This window comes from Heloderma suspectum, chromosome 3 (assembly GCF_057233095.1).
Source record: "Heloderma suspectum isolate Gila_16-S chromosome 3, 16-S_ref, whole genome shotgun sequence".
In the NCBI taxonomy this organism is placed as follows: Eukaryota; Metazoa; Chordata; class Lepidosauria; order Squamata; family Helodermatidae; genus Heloderma; species Heloderma suspectum.
This window is the reverse complement of record NC_139460.1, coordinates 267919165-267944500: the sequence shown is the minus strand read 5'-3', so window position 1 is coordinate 267944500 and position 25336 is coordinate 267919165. Positions and strand designations below refer to the sequence as shown.

At 45.8% G+C, this 25336-nt stretch overlaps 1 protein-coding gene across 6 annotated transcripts in view; it reads left to right on the top strand.

Annotated features, from left to right (window-relative positions):
* The window catches only part of PFKL (phosphofructokinase, liver type), a 52039-nt gene that overhangs the window by 14792 nt on the left and 11911 nt on the right, over positions 1–25336 (top strand). For all 6 annotated transcript variants that reach the window (XR_014789561.1, XR_014789560.1, XR_014789559.1 and 3 more), the window contains 11 exons: positions 4867–5056; positions 7793–7958; positions 9020–9064; positions 9484–9592; positions 10669–10764; positions 11346–11438; positions 14201–14326; positions 16995–17059; positions 19506–19569; positions 22024–22170; positions 22518–22588. Coding sequence is in view for 3 of the 6 variants with exons in the window: in XM_084846901.1 (XP_084703027.1) it covers positions 4867–5056; positions 7793–7958; positions 9020–9064; positions 9484–9592; positions 10669–10764; positions 11346–11438; positions 14201–14326; positions 16995–17059; positions 19506–19569; positions 22024–22170; positions 22518–22588 (1172 nt within the window). In the remaining 3 variants the exon portion in view is untranslated. The remainder of the gene's footprint in view (positions 1–4866; positions 5057–7792; positions 7959–9019; positions 9065–9483; positions 9593–10668; positions 10765–11345; positions 11439–14200; positions 14327–16994; positions 17060–19505; positions 19570–22023; positions 22171–22517; positions 22589–25336) is intronic.

Below are 25336 nucleotides of genomic sequence, written 5' to 3'. Positions count from 1 at the left end.
CTGACCTAGCTCATTTATTGGGTTAGATATACATTTCTGAGTTTGGGTGATACGTTTACGGATGTTAGTGAGAAATAACCATTGCCTCTCATGGTCCCATTTTTGGGGGATAGGTGTACATGCTGCAGAAGGGCAGCAGTGAAGTATCAATATAGCCTTCACATTATTTCAAAAGCTCTAGTCAGTGCTCTGATCGCTAGTTATGGCCTGTTTCAACTCCCATACCTTCCTTTATTGACAGCGGTGCTGCTCCCAAACTCTTGACTGGATAGACTAGAAGGCAATCATCCTCTTAGAACACTCCATATTAGAGGGGAGGAAATAGAGCAAGAGCCTACCCGGTGTGTGAATTCAGAGCAGTAAATGTAGCTATGGCACAGGAAATTAGATTACAGAACAGCAAATGTAATATGTTCATGAGCACTAGAAATCACTTGTTCAATTTAAACAAAGTCCTGTACTAGTCTGGGTACCTGGTTAAACTGGAGATGGAGGCTATGCTTGCTGCCACTTCAGAGGAAGCAGAGGGGAGCTTTGGTACATCTGCTCCTAAATGGAGTTCTAGAGGAATCCTAGATAGTAAGATGTCAAGAGCTGCCCTACATTGGCTGTGTTTGCATGTAACGCTAAGCCAGGAATCTCAGCTTAATAAACCACAATGTGAATGAGCAGCATGCTGGTGCACACAGTTCATTCACTTCTCCCTTCACATGAGCACGTAAACAAACCAAGAAGGAGATACCTTTATATTGCATCTGAATCCAGGAATTATGGTTTGTTACACCCAAACAAGTCAGGATTCGTAAGCCAACAACAAACACTGGTTTAAAGCTGGTTTGCAGTCCTTCGTTTGAGTTCAGACATAACACAAAACTATCCCCTTTCTGGTTGGTTTACCCACTTGCACAAAGGTAGCAGCAAACAGGCTGCATGCACCAGCAATCTGCTCATTCACATTGTTGTTTATTAAGCTAGCATGCCTGGCTTAGCATTATGCGTGAACACAGCCATTGAATCAGATCAGTGTCATCCACTAATGTCTGTCCTGGCTAGCAGAAGTTCTTCAGGGTCTCAGGCAGAGGTCCTTTCCCAGCCTTTCTCCCTGATATGGCCCCAGTTGTGAGACGAGGCAAGGCCCCTCCCAGAGCAAGTCACTTAGCATAATCTTTGCAGCAGGTTCCCAGGGATCACTTTCTTAGGGGAATCACAAAGAAGAGTTGAGATAGGAGAAAGAAGTCATCAAAAAGATCTCCTAATCAGTTGCTTTAAATTTCTTTCATCCCTGATGCATGCCCCAATCTAAATCTCCTGAGCATAAGTAATAGTTCCCTTCTCCTTGTCTGTATGCAGTAACAGTGACTGATAACCTCCCAGAGAGACCCTTCGGATTTCATCTGACTCCCTGGCATGTTTAACTTGCCTCTTTCTCTTTGTCTTTACGATTTCTCCTTTCTGCCCTATTTCACAAAAGGTCAGGTAGTGGCTTTTGACTTCCCGCACAACAAGAGCAAATTATTTTAAGTGGATGGAATCATTATTATATTCTTGACCAACCCTGTCATGCAAGCCCAAGAGATATGCAATAATTTGAGATGGCACCCTTTGAAAATAGCTGTGCCATGCAATTTGTAAGTTTGGTTTGTTTGTTCTCAAGATATTGCTAAATTGACCTTTTTCCCTCTTCAGATTCAAGAAAGAGTGTTTTATTACAAATATGATCTGCAGGGCTTTGTCAGTTTTTAGATCAGACCCCACCCACCAAACTGGCATAGGTGTATAAACAGTGCAAGTTAATGGCAGCTGTCTCTTCCCCACCCCAGGTAACATGAAACAGTGTAATTGTCTGAGTGACGCAATCCTAGATTTCTGGTCCATCACATAACCTGAGGAATGGGAGAGCCTGGTGCCCTTACTGAGCATTGTGGGATGACTCTTTTATTAGCTTTTATTGATGCCAGCCACACTGATGGTAGCCTGGTGGGGAAGGGGACCTTGAGAGCCACTTCTTTTCAGATATTTTGATAAAGACCTAAGCATCCCTTTGCATGAGTAGAAAGCACTTGTACTTTCTGGTGAGTACAAAATACACACTCCTAATGTCAGCTATGAAAGACCTACATGTACACTCCCCAAAGAGGCTTGCCTGGACCCTACTATGACCTGGTTCGCACGTAACAACAACCCATGGGTTGTTTAGCCCATAGTTGGTTGGGGCCGTGTGCTAGCGAGCGCATGGCCTCCCACCCACTCGCTGCTTCTGCTGTGCATCTGGTTTAACAAACAACCCGGGAATTCCCGGTTCCTGGATTGTTTGCTGCAGTGTCCAGTGTCCAAGCCGAGTACTCTGAGTTGTTGAGGGAGAAACAACCCAGAGTTTTAACTCAACAACAAACCATGGGGTTAAAACTCTGGGTTGTTTGTCCCTCAACAACCCAGAATGCTTGCTTCAGACATTACAGCAAACAACCTAGAATCCATGGTTGGTCTTTAAGTGTGAACAAGGTCAGCATGGTCTTTTCGGCACCAGGTGAAGCCCGTTTTATTTTTGTAAGCTTTTCAGCCCTTCAGTTTTGTTTTTAAATATGTCATTGTGTTTTTAGATTTTTCCCTGCTGGTGTTTTTTACTCTGGGTTTATTCTGTTTTATACTGTTAAGGTTTTATATTATGTTTTAGCCTGTTGTATTTTAGGGTTTTAATTTTTGTGAACCACTCAGAGAGCTTTAGCTGTTGGGCAGTATAGAAATGTAATTAAATAAATAAATAAACTGCAGCATTGCACTGCTTGCACATACTACCTGGGAAAGGCAGGTCTTGCATGGATAAAAGCCATAGTTCATACACATGTGTACCCTCTCTTACAAGATATGTGTGTATTTTGTACTTTGCTATCTATACCCAAACACAAAATATCTGATGAGAACAGGGCCTTATAGCTTAAAAGTACGTATGCAATATAAGTACATATTGCAGTGAACCCCTGAATAGCTGTGGCTTCTTGTGTTGTGTATCTTTGTGAGGATAAGGTGCATTTTCCCAGTATATTGAGGTGACGTAGCCTTCTTTAGTTGCGGTATTCAAAATATCACTAAGAATGTGTTGGAAGAGAGTCAACAATTCCTTGTTCTTGACTCTGTGTACTCACTTTTATTTCCTTCATCCTGGCTTACAATGTCCATGCTGAGGCCTGGTTTCTGGACATCTCAGAAACTCTGCTGCGGCCTGGGTCTAATCCAGCTGTTCTCTGTTCATCTGGGCATAACTGGTCAGTCTAGGGCAGTGCTGTGGCTCTCACAGCATTGAGCTGGAATTGCTTCCCAGGTGGATCCGTGTGTCAGGAACTTGTCTGAACCAGACTCTTTCAGCCCACTCACAAGAGTGTTTGTGTTGTTTTTCCCCTTCTTCTTAGAGCCTTTCCCAATTTGACCGGTGTGTCTCCTTTCCTTCAGGTAACAGTCTGGTGTTGCATGCCTCTGCAGGATTGCCCCCTCTTGCCTTTCGCCCTTTCTTGTCTGCCTGCTGCTGTTGTTGACAACAACCACCGTTTCTGATGAACATAAGCTTAAGCAAGGCTGGCATGTTGTATGCAGTGTTTTCTCTCACCTGCCCGTCCTAGAACCTTGCTCTGAAAGAGGAAGACAAGCATAGCAGCTCTGCCAGTTTCCTGGCTGCTCTTGGATCTCCTTAACTGGTTGTGAGAATACTCCAAGTGAGAAGCTAACTGTGCTAACAGCATGATCTCCCAGTCCCCGGCCTTCTTGGCACATTGCTCTTTGAATTACTAGTAGCACCAGCAACTTGCAACTGTCATCTTTATGTATCTTGTTCCCTCTTACTTTCTTTCTCCAAAGTGACACTTACTGGTAATAGTCCAAAGTTTTAGCTAGAAGGATGTAGGTTTGCTGTGCTAATCCCATAGCTGTCACCCGTCTCCATTGCAGGGAGGTGAGGGGTGAGGAGGGAGGATCATTTCCTCCGTCACAGCAGCGTTCAAAAACTGTGAGGCTCAAGGCAGTGGAATCAGCTGAGCAGCAGCTCCGTTTACATAGGATCAAGAGATGGGTGTGATTTTGAGTGTACTGAGAGATGCCTTGGTACACTCAGAATGGGTTAAACTTCGCTGGGCTGCAGCTATGGAAGACCTGTGTTCCCCTAGTTTCATTGTCCAAAGAAGACCCTTTCAAAAGGAGAATTGGCCTGGTAGTGAGGCCAGCTGTTCTATGGCATATACCTCCTTAGCATATGCCATATTCAGAGTTGCATGTATCAGTAAAATGCTGTATAAATTCTGCAATAGCCAGGCTGCTGAAGACACAGATCTGGCAGCACAGCTTGATGGTGAAAGAGACTTCCTTCCTGGACATTTCAGCAACTCTCCCAAGCAGTCCTGTTGTACATTGGTGCATCAAAATAATCCTATGTCTTGGGCCAGTCTCACTTCTCTCCATAGCTGCTGGTACAGCAGGATAGAAATAACAATCCTGCACTCTTCCTGAGCCTGCGTGGCACATGCCTAATGTAGTTAGAGGATACAGCATTTCAAACCTGCTTGAATTGTGCTACAAAGCCATTTTTTATTAAGAACATAAAAAGAGCTGTGCAGGATCAGGCCCAGGGTCCATCTAGTCCAGCATTCTGTTCACACAGCAGTCAGCCAGCTGCCTGTGGGAAGCCCACAAGCAGGACATGAGTGCAAGTGCACCCTCCCACTTGTGCCCATGTTGATCTCCCATTGGGGCTGCCAGCTCTTCAAAGACCAGTCCTCTGCTGTTGACCTCTGGGCTCATCCGCGGATCTGTCTGTCTGCAGACTCTTAATCTGTGGTTTGAGGCTGAGCTTCCTTTCTCGTTTGGCTTCTTTGTCGGTAGGGCGGCACCATCATTGGCAGTGCCCGCTGCAAAGCATTCACCACACGGGGGGGCCGCCTCCAGGCAGCCTACAACCTGGTACAGCATGGCATCACCAACCTGTGTGTCATCGGTGGGGATGGCAGCCTGACTGGCGCGAATATCTTCCGCACAGAGTGGGGTGGTCTTTTGGAGGAACTGGTCAAAGAAGGTAAGTGTGAACCTTGCCCTCATATCCTAATCCCAGTGCCAGCCTGGGGCCTGACTCAGACAACTCCCAACACCAGCCTTGGATGTTATCACTCCCTCTAGTAGTGAACTTGGGTGGTGAGTTCTGACGGTTTGGAGCCAAAACAGGGCCTTATAAGAACTTGAGGGAGGTATCAGGAGGTTTGGGGGAACCATGAGGCTTGCGGGGGGGGAGGTGTGAGGGCGGAAGCCAAAGTGTGTGTGTGCGTGCGCGTGTGTGTGTGTATACACACACACACACACACCCTATGAGGATAACCCGCTCCCCAAAAAACAGCTCATTGAGGACTAGCTACAGAACATTGAGTGTCAGTTAGAAAAGAAAAATGGAAATATAAAGGGTTTGGGATGGAAGAGTGAAATGGCCTCCTTGAATCCCAAAGAACTTCTGGTTTCCTGAAGGAGGGCATGACTGTCTTGCTAGATTCCTCCGGATCCAGGGCACTTCTGTTAGGAGGTGAGGATACGCTTCAATGTTTTGTTGCAGGTCCCAATTGTAGGTATTTCTTTATGGCTGGTATTTCATTTCTTCATGTAACTATTTTATTCATGGCAGGATATGCACAGATTTCTACAGAAAGCTGGGCGCCTTTAAAAGTCTGGTACAAGCACATTTTTACCCATTGTACCTATGTTCTTCTGAGTGACTTTTCAGTGATTATCGTAGGATATTCTAACTGCACATGTTGGATGGGTGATACCCAGTTTGCCAGTCATCCCCAATTAACTGCCCCACCCCCACGCAATTCTTGCTAGTTGTAGAGCCCTGCACAGGAGCTGTCTGTCTGTCTGTCTGTCAATAAGAAATACACTGCCTCAAAAGTAATAAAACACTTGTTTTTAAAAAGTTCACAAAACAGAAAACATTTTTAAAAAATGTTCCCTGTATTGCTATGGAGATGGCATTGCTGCGGTTTATCACTTTAAAATCTGGCAAGCTGGGCATTTCCATGCAAAGATTGTACAGCAGGGGAGCACCCAACCTTCCATTTTCTTCTTCTCCCCACCACCTAAAACAAAAGGGTTATATGCAAAAGTACATAGCGGCAGGGGACTGTGGAGTCAACAAGCGTCCATAAACCATGGCTGGCGTTACTGGCTAACAAAAAGTTTGTTGCCAGGACCCCACTTCCCCCATGGGGAAGGATGACCCTGTGCTACAATCAAAGGCAGCGTGAGTTCAGGGGAAAGTTTGCTCCCTTTTCCAGCTCTAAGCTTGGAGCTGGGGCAGGTGCAAGGGGAAACAAGCCACTGTCCCCAGAAGCCTGTGCAGCTCTGCCTCCTGTCTCCAGCTTCATGTTGGAGCTTGGAGGTACATCGGCTTGCTCTGCTTCTGTGCCCAACAGGCACTTTGAACTCAGAGCAGCTGGCAGGTGCAAAGAGAAGCCCAGGTGCCTCTGCCTCCCATCTCCAGCCAACCCTGTAGCCGGAGGAGAGGGGGGGGGCTACATTTTCTCGCCCCCCGATTTTTTTTAACAAGCCAGTAATTAAAAATGAAATTTATAATTTTCTCTTTAAAAGGCCTGCGAACCAGTTGAACTGCCCTGCTACTTTTTTTTAGCAGCCCCCCCCCCACACACACACTTTTAGGCTGGCTACAGGCCTGTCCTCAGCTCAGAGCTGAAATGGGGAGCGAGAGGCACATTGGCTTGCCTTTGCCTGTTGCTCCAGATTTGGGTTTCATTCATTTCATCTATTACATTTCTATACCACCCAATAGCCAAAGCTCTCTGGGCAGTTTACAAAGATTAAAAGCCTTAAATATACACTACTGTGCATAATATAAATATACATTCATCTTGAGCCTGGCTGCCCTCTCACCAAGGGGGCGAGCAAGATTATTGAATCCTGGGAGTCAGTTGTCTCTTACTGATGTTGCAAGCAAAGTCCGGTAGGCGCCTTTGACTCTTGCAACCACATTTCACATGGCAGCAACAGCAGCAAATGACTACGCTGTCGGGAAGAAGTATTATATTTTTCTAGGTACAATAATTGATCTTTAAGTGCTTGGAAAAAACATGTCAATAAAAACTTGATTTGAAACTGTTTCCTATGCATGTTATTTCATTCCCCGTTTAATTTCCTCAACTTTCCACCTCCTCTCCCTGTCTCCATTGTCCTTCCAAGTTCAACCTTCGGTAAAAGTTCCTCACTATTAAGGGCTTTGAATCTTGTAGTACACCTCTTAAGTTCAGCTGCACACTTGCTTCCTCTTTCATACCACAATAGCCATAACAACAAAAGTGAAGATCAAATGAGCAGAAAAAGTAACCTTGAGTTCGACAGAAACATACGCAGAGGGGCCAAGGCCTCTGAGGCCAATTGTGTTTGTGTTTGGAAAGCTTTCAAGCTGCATGAACTCAGTGCTAACAGTATGTAGGACCTAAGTCTCCACCCTAATCCTTTTAAATAATTTTTTTACTTGAGTTTAAAAAAATGGTTCTGCAATCAAGCTAGTATCATTGACCAAGAACAACGTGGTGTACAATTTATCAGGATGCCATTGCAAATCAAATTGAAGATACAATAAGGTCAGAACCTTATTTACAGTCCCACTTTTAAAAAGAAAACACTTGAGCCACATTTGACAATGAATCACTTCCAATTCGCGTTCTCTTGCTCTCTAAATGTCTTTGCAAATAGGCTGTTCAGATGTGATTTCATTTATAGTTATCTGCTAATTCTCTGCCTTTCTCAGGGAAGATCACTGAGGAGGTGTCTCAGATGTACTGTCATTTAAACATTGTGGGCTTGGTGGGATCCATTGACAACGACTTCTGTGGCACAGACATGACCATTGGCACTGACTCTGCCCTGCACCGTATCATGGAGGTGATTGATGCAATCACCACTACTGCCCAGAGGTGAGTGCATGATTTCTCAGGCCTGTTCTTTCCCAGCTTTATTTCCACAAGCGTGCTTGCATCATGCCTTGAACTAGCTCAACAGCTATATAACCTGCAATTGCTTCTTGCCCTGCAGCAGCATTTTTCCTAGTTATGGATAGTTCTGATTAAACTGCTTCTCTGGGCCTGATTTCTATTAGAGCCTTTCCGGATAATTGATTCTTTTCTTTTTTTGCACTATAAAAGTAATCCATTTGTTACAAATATCTTCATCCAAGGCAGCTCTGTTTTCGCTTAGGCGTTTTTTTAATACACACACACACTTTGTTAGACGAGTACTGTCTCACTTTTCAGCTCCTGCACTGCAGCCCTCATATTGTAAATTTTTTCTCACAAGGTGGTCAGAAGCAAGGCCCATGTTGCCTTTCTTGGCCACGTGGCTCCATAAATATTCAGAGCCAAGAAGCCACTGCAGTCTCCCACTTCTCTTCCAGTAGTTGTGCACTCCCTTTCTCCTGGGCTTAAGTGCACAACCCTACACGTTTTCAGAGGAGAGGGGCAGCAGCCTTTTCTACAACATCCGGTACAGCTTATTTTCCAACCGAGGCCCCATACATTTTAGCTTGCCTTGGTAATTAGCTTTAATTTGGGCTTGCTGCTGACTTTGACCCTTCCCCTAAGGGAGAAGGTGGGGTCTTGATGGTGACATCATGCTGAATGCCTGCAAGGTCCAGCATGACGGCAGGAGCTTGTTCTGGTCATGCTGAGCCTTGCTCAGAAGCCAGTGAGGTGTCTTCTCCCAAGTCTGGAGATGCCTTACTGTTTTCTGGCCCTTTCCAAAGTCAGCATGAGGCCTGGGAGATTCCCCCATCCTTCTTCAAAAAAATGTGCTCACCATCAGCAAGCTGAGGAGCCCCTTTGTGGGCTTCTGTGCCCAACATTAATATTGTCTGCTCCCCCTGTCCAGTTAACGTGCGCATGTGCATGTGAGTGAGAGTATTGTGCTAATGGGAAGATGCAGTTTGGGCATGCATTGAAGGAACCTCTGGATAAGCCCGTGCTCTCATTTTGCCTTGCAGTCACCAGAGAACGTTTGTGCTGGAGGTGATGGGCAGACACTGTGGGTAAGAAAAGAACGTTGTTGTTATTTGTTCTATCACAAATATGTTGTAGAACTTATATTTTTACTTTCATTAGAAATTGAGCTCCTACTTAGATTTATAATTACTGAATTCCTTTGTTTCTTTAGTGATTGTGAGTTATTATACCCACTCTTCCTCTTCTTTTTGTTGCCTTTATTTTGTTAACCTTATTTCAAAATAAAAACAAAATGTCATGGTTATTTGTTAAATCAAGGTAGGATTGGGGGTTTCCAGTTCTCCAGTTAGTGGATTAAACCTGAAGAGAGGTGCATGTAGTATGGACTGCTCCCACCCCAAATTTAGGGAGTCCTGAATTATTTTGGATCCTCAGGGCCATTTTGTTCACCTTGGTTGACACCGTCTGCCATTCACAAGCTGACTCTCTTCTTCTCACTATCCAGATACCTTGCATTGGTTTCAGCGTTGGCTTCTGGAGCTGACTGGCTTTTCATCCCCGAGTCACCTCCTGAGGCTGGCTGGGAGGATTTTATGTGCAAGAGGCTTGGGGAGGTGAGTGGTGGTGGTGTGTCTGTTTCTCAGCCACACAATCTTGCTCTGGGTGTGGCGAGTAAAAAAGAGTGGGATAGTTCAGCTTCATTCACTTTTGCAGTGAAATGTCTGGCTAATAGCCCCATCGCAGTTAATGGGACCCTATTTCTCTAGATCACGGAGGCAGAACCTCAGGCCTGGGGGACAAATCTGGCCATAAGAGGGTTCCCCAGATAGCCACTCCACCTTCTTATGGCCCCACCCACTTCCCCCCAACCACTGAATGTTTGGTGATTTCCTGGTCTTTCTGCAGTTTTCTCCTATTCTAAAACGTTGAAATACCTCTCCTAAAGCTTAGTTACTGGCAGTCGGAGCTTCAGGTTACAATATGTTGGTATTTTGGCCTTGTCCCTTTTGCCTTTGGCTCTGTGCACCACTGGAATGTGGCCCCCAAGAGCTGCTCTGAAATGGAACTCAGCCCTTGTCCTGAAAGAGGTTCAGCACCCCTGCTCTAGATAGCTTAGCACAGCCTTCCCCAACCTGGTGCCCTCCAGATATGTTGGGTTGCACCTTCCATTATTCCTTATGGCCTTGTTGGCTGGGAATGGTGGGAGTTGCAGTCGAACACATCTGGAGGGCACCAGGTTGAGGGAGACTGGCTTAGCAGGATCAAGACTTCGGTCTATTAATGTATAGTACACCACCTCAAAACAACTTTCCAGACCCTTCTGTGCTGCTGATGTGTTGCTTTTCTTGAAAACCTTCCTTTGTGTATCTTCTGCTGCACATAAATGCAGATGGTGCTGGGTAACTAAAGCTTGCCAACGGAGCCATGGAAAGAAGGGCAAGATAAAGCCTCACAGAGTTGAGGAGTGCTGTTGTAAAGGATATTGGACCATCCAGATGTGTTTCGGAATCCCTTTCTCTGTCTTTCTTAGCATGCAGTGACTACAAGCTCTTTGAGGACGGTGGGGGGAAAGTCCAGGAGGTCAAGCCCAGGGTGTTAATGTTAGGATTATGAGAGAGCCCTAGTCAGTGTAGCCTGTTGCCTTTGCCTGATGCATCAGTCATTGGCTTCCATATTTTTATTTGGACAGGCGCGGAGCAGAGGATCCCGACTGAATATTATTATCATCGCTGAAGGTGCCATTGACGGGAATGGAAAGCCTATCACCTCTAACTATGTAAAGGATGTAAGTGACTAATTTAACTGGGTAGATCCGAACAAAGAAAATAACATCGGTCACACAAATCTTAGGGAGAAAAGGGTCACTGCAGGCTTTTCCAGATTCTGAGAATATTCTCAATACAAAGATTTCCTGTGAACTTGGCCATGGCCATTTGGGTTTCCTGGATTTCATCAGTCTTTGGATCGACTGAGAGAAATTTGAAGTGGATATTGTCAGCTTTAGCGCATATATCCTTGTAAACACTTCTGACCTATAGCCCCTCACCAGATTACCATGGGAAAGGAAATCAGATGGGGCGCACGGATGTATAAAAACTATGAGAGCCAATGAGGAGTGTTGGACTAGAACTGGGGAGATCTGAGTTCTAGTCCCCACTGTACCACAAAGCCTTCACTGGGTGACTTTGGGCCAGTCACTGACTCAGCCTAGCTTACCTCCCAGGGTTGTTTTGAGGACAAATGGAGAGGAAGAGGACCATGTAAGCAGCCTTGGGCTCCTTGGAGGAAGGCGATATAACAAATATGTCGAAATAAATGAATGTTGAAATAAATATATTTTCCCTTCTTTCCCCACTTTCTGATCAGCTGGTTGTTAAGCGTCTTGGCTTTGACACTCGTGTGACTGTTCTTGGCCATGTGCAGCGTGGAGGGACACCCTCAGCATTTGACCGTGTCCTGGTAAATATTACCTTTTTAAGAGCTAAATGTGTGGACCTTTCAAGGCCCAAATGCCAGCTTCCTGCTTGTTCAGGTCACTTCCTGTGGAAAGGTGGGTCAGAGCTGAGTACCTTGAAAAACAGGGACCTCACAGACTGAACACACAATTCCTGCTGACATGCAGAAAGCAACAGTCCACTGTGTTCCTGCATTGTGCCCCTCTGTGTAAATGATCGAGGGGTGGGAGCAGCTTCCCTGTGAGGAAAGGTTACAATGTCTGGGATTGTTTCACTCAGAAAAAAAGTGACTAAGGGGAGCTTTGACAGAGTTGTACAAAATTATGCATGGTGTGGAGAAGGTGGATAGAAAGACGTTTTTCTCCCTCTCTCATAATACTAGAATCCCAGGGTCATCCCATGAAGCTGATTGGTGGGAGATTCAGGACAGGTAAAAGGAAGGACTTCTTCACCCAGAGCGTAGCTAAACTATGCAGTTCACTTCCACAAGATGTAGTGATGGCCCCCAGTTTAAAAGGAGATTAGACAAATTAATGGAGGATAAGGATAAGGCTATCAATGGCTACTAGTCCTGATGGCTATACGCTACCTCCATTACCAGAGGCACTATGCCTCTGTATACCAGTTGCTGGGAAACATGGGCGGAAGGGTGCTGTTGTGCTCATGTCCTACTTGACAAGCAGCTGGTTGGCTACTGTGTGAACAGAATGCTGGACCAGATGGACCCTTGAACTGATCCAGGAGGGCTTTTCTTATGTTCTTATAAATAATAACTAAAGGCAAACATTCCTGGTGTGTTGGATAGCAAGTGTGCATCTGCACATTGGATGCACAGCTGTCATAAGAACATAAGAAGAGCCCTGCTGGATCAGACCAAGGGTCCATCTAGTCCAGCATTCTGTTCACACAGTGGCCAACCAGCTGCCAGTGGAAAACATACAAGCAGGACCTGAGTGCAACAGCACCCTCCCGCCCATGTTCCCCAGCAACTGGTGTACATAGGCTCACTGCCTCTGGTTCTGGAGGTAGCACACAGCCATCGGGTGTAGTAGCCATGGATAGCCTTCTCCAGGAATCTGTCCAACCCCTTTTTAAAGTCATCCAAACTGGTGGCCATCACTACATCCTGTGGTAGCAAATTCCATAGTTTAACTATGCACTGTGTGAAGAAGAAGAAGAAGAAGAACTTCCTTTTATCTGTCCTGAATGTCCCACCAGTCAGCTTCATGGGTTCTAGTATTATGTCCTCTTTTAAAACTCATGTGTAGACACATGTTATGCAAGTATGTAACAGACTTAGGGCCAAGGGCATTGTGCACACACTGCATGGTCTTTGTTCATTCTTACCTTGGCTGCAGGAGATGTGTTCTGGTTTTGAAGGCTCTGGTGTGAAATCCAGAAGTTTGCTGCACCTTCTGTCAGGCTAGTGCTTGTGGATCCACGTTTGACATAGGAACAATTGATCTGTCTGAGCAATAGGTCCAGCCATGCGTAAGAGGGACAGGCTTCATTCCAGAGTGTGTAACCCCTGATCTATTGCTTAATGGGATTCATTTCAATTAACCTTCTAGTTTTCCAGGATCTCAGTTTTCTTCAGTGGAGCCAAGGTGGGGCAGTCTTCACTTTTGAGTTATTGACTGGGTTACCACAACACAATAACCCATGCTCAGTGGCTGAGTGTGGGTTGTTGTAGTATGGTGGGTTATTGTGTGGTCTGAATGCAGCACATTTCCTGCAGTGTGGCTTATCTTTCTCCAACAAGCCACCTTGAGAACCCATGGTTTGTTGTGGGGTTGTTCAGGGTAGCAGTGTACGAAACCCCGCTTACCTGGCTCCACTGGGGGGGGGGGAGGCGCTCCGTCCCTCCCCCCGGAATCCTTGCCGGGGGGGAAGCACTCTGCGCCTCTCCCCGGAATCTTGGCCGGCCGGCTCCACCCTGGCCATGGGAACTGACAGGCAAGACTAATTTCCCTTTTTTGATTAGACTGGCAACCTGGCTGAGCTGCATAGCCATCTGGTCATGTCTCCCTTTTCCTTTTCAAGGGGTGGTTCTTTGGGCATATTAAACGATATCTGCCAACACAGCAGAGGGCAGGGTGTGTTAGCAAGGGAGAAAATGGTCTGGGGAAACAGCTGCTGTGAGCAGCTGTCAGACAATGCTGCAAAACTTAATTGGGGAAGAAGGAGCAGCTGTGTGCCCCAATCCCCTGTGCTCCTCCCTGTGTGTGCGTGTGTGTGTGTGTCTGGAGGGGCTGTGTTTGCCTGTGGAGGAACTTTGAGGGCTGGTTCTTCCCAGCACCCCAACCCATACCCCGGTTGCTGCAGGCCTCTGTCCTGGCTGCATCTCCAAGGCAGACCTTTTCCCATTAGCACTTCTTCCCAAAGTCTTGCTTCTTGTGGATTGCCCTTTGCAGTATTGGAGTATGCAGATTCTGTCAGCCGTTTGTTGCCATGGAGGTAGCGGAGTGCAGCCTGCAGGTTCCCATTAGCTTCATGATCTCTCCAGCATTCTGTCTTAATGGTTTCCAGCAATACATACCATTTTTGAGAAGCTGAAGCACTTGGTGAGGCAAGATTATCTGTCCCCCAAAGGCCTGCCGTGCTACACAACTTGTGGCTTAATGACCAAGTTCTGTGTATCTTTCCATCTTCTTATATGTTTCCTTTTGCCCATGGCCATGAGCCGTATGATGGCAGCTCTCCCAGCTTGGCAAATGCTAACAGTGAACGAGTACCTTCACAGAAAATGCACCATGTGTCTTGCAGAGCAGCAAAATGGGCATGGAAGCTGTGATGGCGTTATTGGAAGCAACGCCAGACACACCAGCCTGTGTGGTGAGTCTTTCTGGGAACCAGTCGGTGCGCCTGCCCCTAATGGAATGTGTGCAAGTGGTGAGTATTTCACAAGACCGCCGTAGCCAAATGTACTCTGGGTAGAGAGTTGTGGCTTTGTTTTATCTGGGGGTTAAAGGCAAGGTTGTTGAACTTCAGGCTGTTGGGCCAAATCTGGTACATCTGGGGGTCTTAATCTGACCCTCCGGGGCTCCCCAGATATGGCCCACACCTGTTTCACTGACTGCCAAACATTTGGTGGTTTCCCAGCTTTTGCACAATTTTCCCCCCATTTTTAAAGGTTGAAATTAGAATTGTGTGCAAACGACCTCTTGAAATTTTCCACCCTATTTGTGGGCAGAGAAATTGTGGGTGGGGGGGACAATTTCACCGAATTTCTCCAACGGGAGGAGAAATTCTCTGACAATTTTTCACAGGAAGGACTTGCCACTGGCAAGGGTTGTAGCACAGCTTCTTTCTTTTTTCCTAAGGATTTTTTTTTGGGGGGGGGGTTGCGCTGCCATTACAAGTGGCAACAGTAGCAACTATGTTGATGGCCTGGCCCCCATTTTGCATTGTCCACGGTACCCCATACCTAGCATCATTCCAGGGCACTGGGTTGTGGGCGGGGGGGGGGGTGAAACTCACCCAAACCGGGGAAGAACTTTGCAGAAATTCTGCAAAGTGGCTTTTTATTTCTAGGAATTAAGAAAAGAAACATCTCTGGACTTTTCTGAGAAAATTATCTCATGAGAAATGTTAATTCAGCTCCAGGTGTCATTCTTTAGGGTTCCGCACCTTCCGCAGGATCTTCCAAATGTTAAATTTCTGAGGGCTAATTGTGGAGACAGCTTGTCTCTAACGCAGGTGCAGAGAGATGATTGTACAGTGAAAGCCAGGATCCTAAGAGCATAAGAAGAGCCATGCTGGATCAGAGCAAGGGTCCATCTAGTCCAGCATTCTGTGCACGCAGTGCCCAAAATTTCTTCTCTTTTCAATTTATTTTCGAAAGCAATTCATTCTGTCAAATTGAATGACAATGGTCAAAAATACTGTGGGAGAAATTTTCGGCACAGCACTGGCTGAAATGCCTCTCCTGCGGCTTAGTCACTGGCGGTAAGGGTTGTACATTGAAATACGCTGGTGTTTTTGAGCCCTGCCCCTTTTGCCTTCAGCCCCACCCACCACTGGAATGCAGCCCCTCAGAGCTTCTCTGGAACTGAATTAGCTGACAGAGGTTCCCCACCCCTGGAATAAAGCCTCTACTTTCTGTATAAGTGGGGAGGTGGGCAGGCTGGCAGTTGATGCATGATGATGCCAGTCAACAATTAACTAGGCATATCCTAGCTTCTCTGGAAGTGTGTGTGGCCATTCTTAAGCTGTAGAAGGAATATGGCATTTGAGATGAAATATCCATAATCTCAGCTTTCATTTAAAAAAAAAAAAGTTGCACAAAGAAGCTTGGAAACATGTTGTTAGCTTTTGCTAGAAAAACAGAGGTTGGGTAGGAATTCCCGGGGTCAAGAGTTGTGATTTAATGAGCACAGGTGCCAGCCTCTCCGTGCCTCCCTCTTTTTATCTCTTCAGATGAATTCTTTTGCCCCCATGAGTTCCAACCATTTTCTTTTCATTCTTGACAAAATCAAATTGAATCCATTTTTAAAAAAACAAAACCTCCCAAATCAACTATGCAAAAAATTATACACATCTTCCTCATCTTTGTATAGTTGGTCCTACATTGTGCTGCGTCTGGGTGTTGGGTTTGGGATTTTTGAGAACAGAAGGGCCAGAGCCTTTGAATCATTCCTTTCCCGGCTTAGTGATGAGCCGTACATAGCTGGAGCGTGACACCAATGGAGGGACAGGCTGTGTCAGCTGGGAAGGTGGGTGCCTCCCTTCCTTAGCTCAGCCTGGCCTTCACTGAAAGGAATGTGAAAGACAGTAATCTTTTCCAGAGGTTCTTGTGATTTATTTTATTTTATACCAAGGCATGGCACTCAAGGTGGCTAACCGTAAAACCCAAATTAAAACAAAACCTTAATTAAAACATAGGATAAAAGCAAATTAAAAGCATAATTAAAACCATAACAATAAAATAAATAGATAGCTCCTAGCCAATTAAAAACCCCTGCAGCAGCAGGCCAGCTTATATGCCAAAGGCCTGCCTGAATAAAAATGTTTTTGCTTACTGGCAGAAGAACAACAGTGAGAGAGCCAAAATAGCCTCCCTCAGAAGGGAATTTCAGAGCCTAGAAGCAGCCACGGGGAAGACATAAGAACATAAGAACACTGTTTACTTCAGTGGCTATCTTCTCCCAAAAGCATGGTATACTTAACATAAGAACATAAGAGAAGCTGTGCCAGGTCAAACCAAGGGTCCATCCAGTCCAGCGTTCTGTTCACACAGTGGCCAACCAGCTGCCCATGGGAAACCCACAAGACCCTCTCTCATGTCCCCATCAAATGCACCTCTGATGGCAGTGGTACAAAGAGAAGGGGTCCATGGGCTCTTCCCCTCTCCCTTTTCTGTTGTTGGTTCTCCCTCTCTCTCTCTCTCTCTCTTGCTCGCTCTCTGTCTCTCTCTCTGAAATGTCACTGTGTTCTGACTGTCTCTGGGCTGAACTTGAATATAGAACGTGAATGATTCTCGCTCTGTGCTTGGTTGTATTAGATTTATGTCATAGTTTCTCTCTGTTAAGACCCACACTGTGATTCTTTATGTCTATAGACCAAAGATGTCCAGAAAGCAATGGATGAGAAAAGGTTTGAGGAAGCAATCCAGCTCAGAGGAAGGTGAGAGATCTCTCTGGGATCTGAGATGAAATTATATTTCTGTCCTCTGTTTGCATTATAAATTCTTCAGCATGTAAAAAAAAAAAAGTTATAAAGGCAAAAGGCTTCTACATGTGCCACAGACCTTTGAAATCAAAGAATTAATGCGCTTTAGAGCGTAGAAGCTATCTGCCCATTTTTTCTGCTCACTGGAACACTCTGACATGTGAGTATTCAGCATTTTTTTTTCAATAGGCATCATCCACAGCCAGAGGAAGTCTCTGGATGTTGGTGGGCCTGTATTCTGCTTTCACTTTCTGATGCCCAGCCTGTTTGATGTGAGCTAAATGTATCAAGATGGTGGCGATCAATCCTTCCTTCTCCTTTCTAGCTACACCCACCATGCCCATCTCTTGTGCCTGGCCACTCCTCACCCACCTAACTGAGGCATGACTAGAAACATGGATGCCTTTACATGTCTGATTATTTATTTACTAGAATGTTTTGCCTACCTTTCAGGGCACACTGCCCTCACAAGATGGCGTGCAATATTACAAAAATGTAAATGTACAAATTACACATATGCACACACAGCAGCTGATGATTTTTAAGTACTAAATGCAGACTGGAATAAATGTGTCTTCAGAGTGTGGTTGTTGTTTTTTAAGCCAGCAGTGATGAGGCCATATGTGTCTCCTAGGGGAGGGATTTCCAAAGGTGTGGGGTCACCCCTGAGAAAACCCTGTCCTTTGTACCTGCCAGTCTAATGGCTCTTGCTGGTGGGCCAGAGAGTAGAGCCTCTGATGCTAATCTCAATGCTCCGTCAGGCTCATACAGGTGGAGGCAGTCCTTTGGATAAACCATTTATGGCTTTGAAGGCCAAAAGCAGCACTTGAAACTAACAATGTAAACAATACAGAATAGCAATTTTGGCTAACCTTGTTTCTTCATTGATTTCTAGCCCAATAGCGTAGAAGAAATCTCACAAATGCTCCAGTTTGTGAGCACTCTGTTTCTTTCTGGTTTAAACCTGTTTTGCTCCTGCTTGGGGGGCGTGGGGGGGGGAGTATCTTAGGCACACATTCAAAGACAGAGGCAATGCCTCTCCATAACCATATATTGTTTACAGCTACTAAAAAGGAAAAAGAAACATTATAAAAGCAGGACCTGCAATAAAACATTGCAGAATGTTGCTGGTCAGGATTCCAGCCACTCCATTCCATCCCCCTACACCATCACCACCGCTAGCCAGTCCACATTTTGTGGCCACTGAGCAGGCTATTGAACAGGTTAAGCAGGTTCATTGGAGTGTTTGGAGGTTTTTTCTTCCCCTTAGGGTTTTTAGTTCCTAAAGATTTTTTTCATACTTCTTTAAATATTTGGGTTCCTATTAATATGTTCATCTTGTGTGTCAGTAGTGTTATTTTGGAGCAGCACTCAAAGCCTCAGCAGTGGATTACTAGTCAAATAATTCCTTCTATTTCCAGTCATATCACCCTTAAGGAAATCCTTGAAGGAAAGAACTACAAGTTAACGGTGTTCCTGTCACCAATAAGGCGACATGATGAGGCTGTACATATCTCCCTGGGGAGGGAGTTCCAAAGATGTGAGCATGGATGATTTATCGGCCTATTTTTAAACATGGGTGTAACTTATTGAGGAAATGACTGAGTGACAACCAATTGCAGTGAAATAAAGCAATACTTGCTTCTCTTTGCTTTAAGTGAGCTCACTGCCAAGGAGGTGGAAGCCTCATTTTTGAAAATGCAAATACTTCTGTTCTTATTTTTCATTTCAATATTGTTTAAGCGGTCTGCCAATTCCCTAAGATGCACAGTAGAGAATTTACTCACCTTAACTGAAGTAAATTGAAGTTTTTCATAAGTCAGCTCTTCTGGCTTTCAGGCAAAAGCTAAAATAGGGATTCTGCACACGCATACATACACACACACTGCGTTTGACTGACGGTATGTCCTCTGATAGGAAATCTTATCATGGTGTCATGTTCCACATTTTAGGAACATTCTTGAGCCCAAAAGTAAGTGACGTGGGTGGAGAGGAAAACAGAGACTGGGTGGGTTCACACGTAATGAGAAGCCACCATGGGGGAATTTCCCCACAGGGCTTCTCGCAGCAGCCACCATTTTGAATATTCGAGCTGAGGCGCACCGTAGATGCGAGCCTGGGGACGGTGATTACATGCGAACCTGGGGAGGGTGAGTTGTTGGGGGCTTGACAAGCCACCCAGAATCCATGCACTGTTTTAGGGTTGCACTGTTTTGGCTTGTCAAAACCCCAAGAACCCACCCTTGCCAGGTTCACACGTAACAACAAGCTACGGTGCCCCCACGGTGGCTTCTCATTATGTGCGAACCAGGTTGTTAACTTGGAGACTAGATTTTGGCAGTGAATATGAGATGCTTAGGTAGAAAGACGACTAATATATAATTGCGAGCTTGTTTTACAGGAGCTTTGAAAACAACTGGAACATTTACAAGCTACTTGCACACCAGAAGCCAGCACAAGAAAAGGTGAGGAAGGGGGAAATGGGGGCCTCTGAGTGCTTGTTTTGTAAACTGCACTTGCATTATATGTTCAGGCCCAGGCAGGTGCATGTGGTGACTTCCTTCTTGCACGGAATCATAGTGTAGTGTCTGCTAGAACCCACGTGGTGCATCCTATAGAGGATTCTTAGCATGCTCATGAAAGAATTTATTTTCATTTCTATACCACCCAATAGCCGAAGCTCTCTATGGCTATTTCTTAGACATCTCCCCAGGCCATTTGCAGACTCTCACATCCTCAGACCAGTTGTTCACATGCCCAGCCTTTCTAAATAGAGATTGGATGTGTCCTTACAGACTAGGGAAGATCTGCCATCTCTAGTGGAAAAGGTTCTTGGCCTGTTCTGCTCAAGGGGCAGACAAAGGAGTGCAGATGCAATTAGGGATGTACGAAAACCACTTACCTTTCGCGGATTATGCTGGTGGGGGGGAGGCGTTCCATCCCTCCCCCTGGAATCCTGGACGGGGGGGAGGCGCTCCGTTCCTCCCCCCCCCCCGGAATCCTCCACGGCCGGCTGTGCTCCGCGGCAGCTCCGCGGGGCAGCCGGCCAGGCCCAGCCAGGTCAGAGTCGTCCGCAGCCGGATTTCCGGCCTCGGAGGGCTCTGGGTAAAACAAAACAAAAACCCGCGTACGCAAATGGCGGCGGCTATGGCCGCCGCCATTTGCGTTCCTTCTTTTTGGCTGTCTTAATCTACGTAAATATTTACGTAGACTATGACGGCAAAAATAAGGGGAACACAAATAGCGTAGCGAGCGCTATATGTGTTCCCCTTATTTTTGCTGTCTTAGTCTACGTAATTATTTACGTAGATTAAGACGGCCAAAAATAAGGAACGCAAATGGCAGGGGCCATAGCCGCCACCATTTGCGTACGCCTTTTTTTTTTTTTTACCCAGACATTTTAGGCTACGTAAAAAATTATGTAGCCTATCACGTCTGTGTAAAAAAAAAAACAAAAAAACTTCAAATGGTGGCAGCGGCAGCCGGTCGGAAGATCAGCCGCCGCCACCACAGCCGCCACCGCCTGGAAGATCCGCCCCAGGTAAGTCTCGCCCCGGGGGAATCCGCGGGGGGGCAGGCCATTCCGTCACAGGTTTCGGGGGCCGAATGCACTGGCATTCGGCCTCCCCGAGATCTGTGGCGGAATTCTCTGCCATCCCTTGATGCAATCCCATGGTTCCTGCAGGAAATTCCAGGAGCCCTAACGTGTGCTTGTCCCAAGGGCATAGTCAACATTGCCATGCCTCACTCCCTTAGTAGTCCGCATAGAGGTGCAGGGAGATGGATGGAGAAGACATATTGGAAGCAAGATCTGAAGTAGCTGCTATATGCGACTCTGAAATACTCGGAAAGATAGCAGCCATGGAAGTACTTTACCCTCTGCTATTCAGCAGAGATCTGATGAACTGCAGCTGGAATGTGGGTATGGTGGTCTTCCCTTTATCATTCCCTTGAGATGGTTTTGTAGGAAAGGGGCAGAAGGAGCCCAACACTGCCCCGCCCTCCGAGCTAACCTTGGCTGCTTTCTGTGTTGCCTGAACTCCTCAAAACACTGAAGTAAAGTATTGCAGGGCAAGATACTGGGGCTGTTCACACAACATGCTAACGCACACTCAGTGGCTGAGTGTGGGTTATTTTGAACCATGGGTTGTTTGTTGAATTGTCACTTAGCCTGTTCTCTGAATGCAGCACATTTTCCGCAGGGTGGATTATTGTGTTGTCTACGTGCAGCCAGAGTGGCTTGTCAACCATGCAGTGTGGCTTGTTAACCACCCTGAACAACCCAACAACAAACCATAGGTTCTTGAGGTAACATGTTGAGAAAAATAAGCTACACTGTATGGTTAACAACCACCCTGGCTGCGTTCAGACAACATGATAACCCATGGTTCAGCAAACAACCCACAGTTCAAAACAACACACACCCAACCACTGAGTGTGGATTAATGTGTTGTGTGAACTGCCTCACCGAGTTGTATTTTAGATCCCTCTCAGACATCGCTTTCTCCTTAGCACAAGTATCTCTTAAAGCAGTGGTGGGTAACCTGCAGCCGTCGGCTTAATTTCACGCAGCCTTCAGCCTAATTTCAAAACTGCTCAGCTTGTTATCAGGTCAGATCTCTGGCAATCTGTCCCTTCCTTGGCAGATCCCGCTAGGTGGGAGGGAAAAGAAAACGGGATGGCAGAAGGAGACAGAGAAAAAGGAACAGCAGTAAGAGAAAAGGTGTGACTCACCCACTTTGGGCTCTCAGCCTGGGCCCACAACAGATTACCCATGAGGGGATGTGGCCCTTGACAGAAAAGGGTACCCATATCTGTCTTAAGGGCGTCATTCACATCCCTGAGAGTGTCAAGTCAGTACCACAGTGGCTCGTTGAAGTTCTCTGTAGACTGCATACTCTCCTTTTTCCTTCTGGCAGAGCAATTTCAGCATTGCTGTTCTAAATGTGGGAGCCCCAGCAGCAGGAATGAATGCAGCAGTCCGGTCAGCTGTACGCGTTGGGATTTGCCAGGGTCACACAATGTACGTGGTGAATGATGGCTTTGAAGGCTTGAGCAAAGGACAAGTAAGTCTGTCTCTGACTGAAGGGCTGGAGGTCCTTTCTCCTGGTGGACCACTAGTTACATTCCTGGTTTTTTGCAACTAGGACATCTACAAGACAAGGTTCATTTAGAACTCTGTGTTTTGTTTATGCTGTAAACTGTCACACTGAGGAATAGAAGGGTGGTGGTGGGGAAATTGGAACTAACGGGCTCTCAGGCAACAAAATACCAATGTGATCTTCCCTTACAAAATGCTGTTGGTTTCAATCCCAATTCCAAGGCTTGCTGGAAGATCTGGTATCGTGATGTATTTCAGTTGGGGATGACTGAACAAATCAGGATGAACCTAATTAAATATTTCCTCTCATAGATCCGAGAGGTGGGCTGGCATGATGTGGCAGGCTGGCTAGGCCGTGGGGGATCCATGTTGGGAACCAAACGGTAAGTGCCATCAAAGCTCAGAGAGAGGCTCCCTGCAGACAGGGAGAAACTGCAGAATTGAGCACAAAAAGGACTTGGGGAGGATCAAGCTGAATCTTTCCTCAAAGTTGTAAAATGAGTGGATCACCTAGTCTACCCTTGTCCTAAAACAGGACATTCTGACCCTTTCTTGCTTTCATTACAGTGATCAATAATGTGTTACTGTTTATTTTATTGTTGCATTGTTCTTGCAATTAAGATGTCTCTTTCCTAATGCTTATCTTGCATCTGCCTTCCTGTTGTGGAAATACATTGTGTATGCACTGTGTTTCCTCTATGATCTCTTACAAAGAATATTGCCAGTCAGCTTCAACTGCTTTCTATGAACCTTTGCTCAACACGCTTGTCAAAATCAACTCTTCAACAAGCATGTTCTTCATTCATTTTCATCCAGTTATTACATTTCTATACTGCCCAATAGAGCTGAAGCTCTCTGGGCAGTTTACAAAGATTTAAACCCATTAACATACATTATACATTGTATAAAAAACCATTTACATACAAACATATAAACAGACGGCACACACACAGACACACAGACTGTTTATCTAAAAAAAAATTGTTCTTTGCTGTTCTGTTATTTTCTTAGCATGATAAACCCAATAACATGGTCACTTCCTCTAAAGGCACTTTCTACCTTTTACATTCTAGCATCAGTTGTTTTCTCATTTCTTAGAACCCAAATTCCAAATTGACAAGCCTCTATCTTATTTTTTCAGCTGTCTGAAATAGAAAGATGGCCTCAGTGCAACCTTTTGGACAGCCTTCACATTGCTATGTTATCTATGCAGGGGCCTTTATTATTGTTAGTTCATGCTCTTTGGATGCTTTTATTTCCTTTTTCTCTGAAAGCTTTGTCTCCCTTCTCTGCATGTTTTGGTGTATAAAAAGACAACCACAGTGGTTCTCCCACTTCCCCACCCGTTCTTCACTGTCACACTTGGAGTGAATCTCTGTCCCTTCCTGCTATATGCACATTCTCTTCCATTGCCTGTCCTTTTCAGAATTAAGTCATAACCCTCAATATTGATGTCCCAGTTGTGGAATGTCAGTTCTTTGTGCTGCCAGCTCTTAACCTTGCATGGGAGTGTGTTGAGACTCCAGAAGTGCTAAACGTTCTAACCCAGCCCAACCAACCCAAACCGCCCCCCTGCCACGCACCCCCCCAGTGGTGTAGTGACAAATTTTGAAGTGTAGGTGTGTGACAGTGTCCATAGCCATCCCCCGCTCCCGAGAATCCAAAAATGCAGGCTGCTCTGCTGATCCAGATCAACAAACCAGTTCTAGCAGTTTTCATCTACATCAGGAGCTGGCCTTTCAATGTTGTTGGGAAAATTCCTTGCCTGCCAGCTATTGTGGAAACTGCAGCTAAACTGACAAGGAATTTGAGAAGGGTGGCGTGGCAGACGATGAAGTCAGCATCCCTGCTAATGAAAAAGTGTCAGTGCTTCGTCCCTGTGAACTCTGGTTCCCCTACACTGCCGCATTCAACACCAAGTGGGGCTGTGAATACCAGGTGACATGTGGGATCATTGTACAATTAAATAAAAATGTAGTTCATTTAGTATAGTTGATCCAATCATTCCCAGGGCACACAGAGCAGGGCAAATTTAAATTGTTAAATTTTCTAATCCAGCCCAAACCAGCAGGGACCTTCTGTCCTGCATGTTCCCTTGCTATTTATCCCTGTGAGCCCTGACATATTGTGAGGGTCTAGACCATGATGGCAACATTGATGGTTGGGTTAGGAAGCTGATGGATTCTGCATGCCTACAAATGCTCACCTTTGCATTGTGTCTGGGGCCCAGGTACATAAATTGTGTACTGGAAGTTCAGATTTGAACCTAAGTCCACCATTTGCCCATCCATACTGTACACCCCTGCCATAAAGTGCACCTGAACCTGAAAGGCACAGTGTTGACACCAAACACTTTCCAGAAGGAGGTTTATTTTGCCTGACAGATCATGTTTCACCAATGAAGAATCCATGTGGAATCCAATCCTCCCTAGGCTGAGTCTAGCAGGCAAAGCTGCCTCTTTGCAGTACTGAGTCTGAGCTATGCCATGGCTGCTGCTCTACCAGATTATCTGCCTGTATACACTGTTGCTTTATCCCAATGCAGAGAATGTGTTGCTGGATCAGTCACAGATTAAAAGTGCCAGGCAGAAATGCATGCAATTACTTTGCATGTTAAATCTTTCCTCTCTCCTGTACAGTAGGGGCGTTGAACCTGTTCCTGCCCGAGGACCAAATTCAGTTTTGGAAAAGCTCTCAGGGGGTGCATTCCAGTGGTGGGTGGGGGCTGAATAAAAGAGGGCAGGGCCAAAATAGCCAGCATATTTTAGCTTAAAGCTCTTTCTGCCAGTAGCTAAGCCTTAGGGGAGGCATTCCAACCTTATAGAATGGGGAAAAAACTACACAAAAGCCGAGAAACCATCAAATGACTGGCAGTCGGGGAAAGGGGGACATGGCCCTCCGGGACCCCAGGTAGGCCAGATTTGGCCAATGGTCCAGCACCTCTGGAGAAGACTCTTACGAGTTCCCTGGACTGCAAGGAGGTCAAATCGGTCAATCCTAAAGGAAATCAACCCTGACTGCTCATTGGAAGGACAGATACTGAAGCTGAAGCTCAAATATTTTGGCCACCTAATATGAAGAGAAAAGTCACTGGAAAAGTCCCTGATGCTGGGAAAGATTGAAGGCAAAAG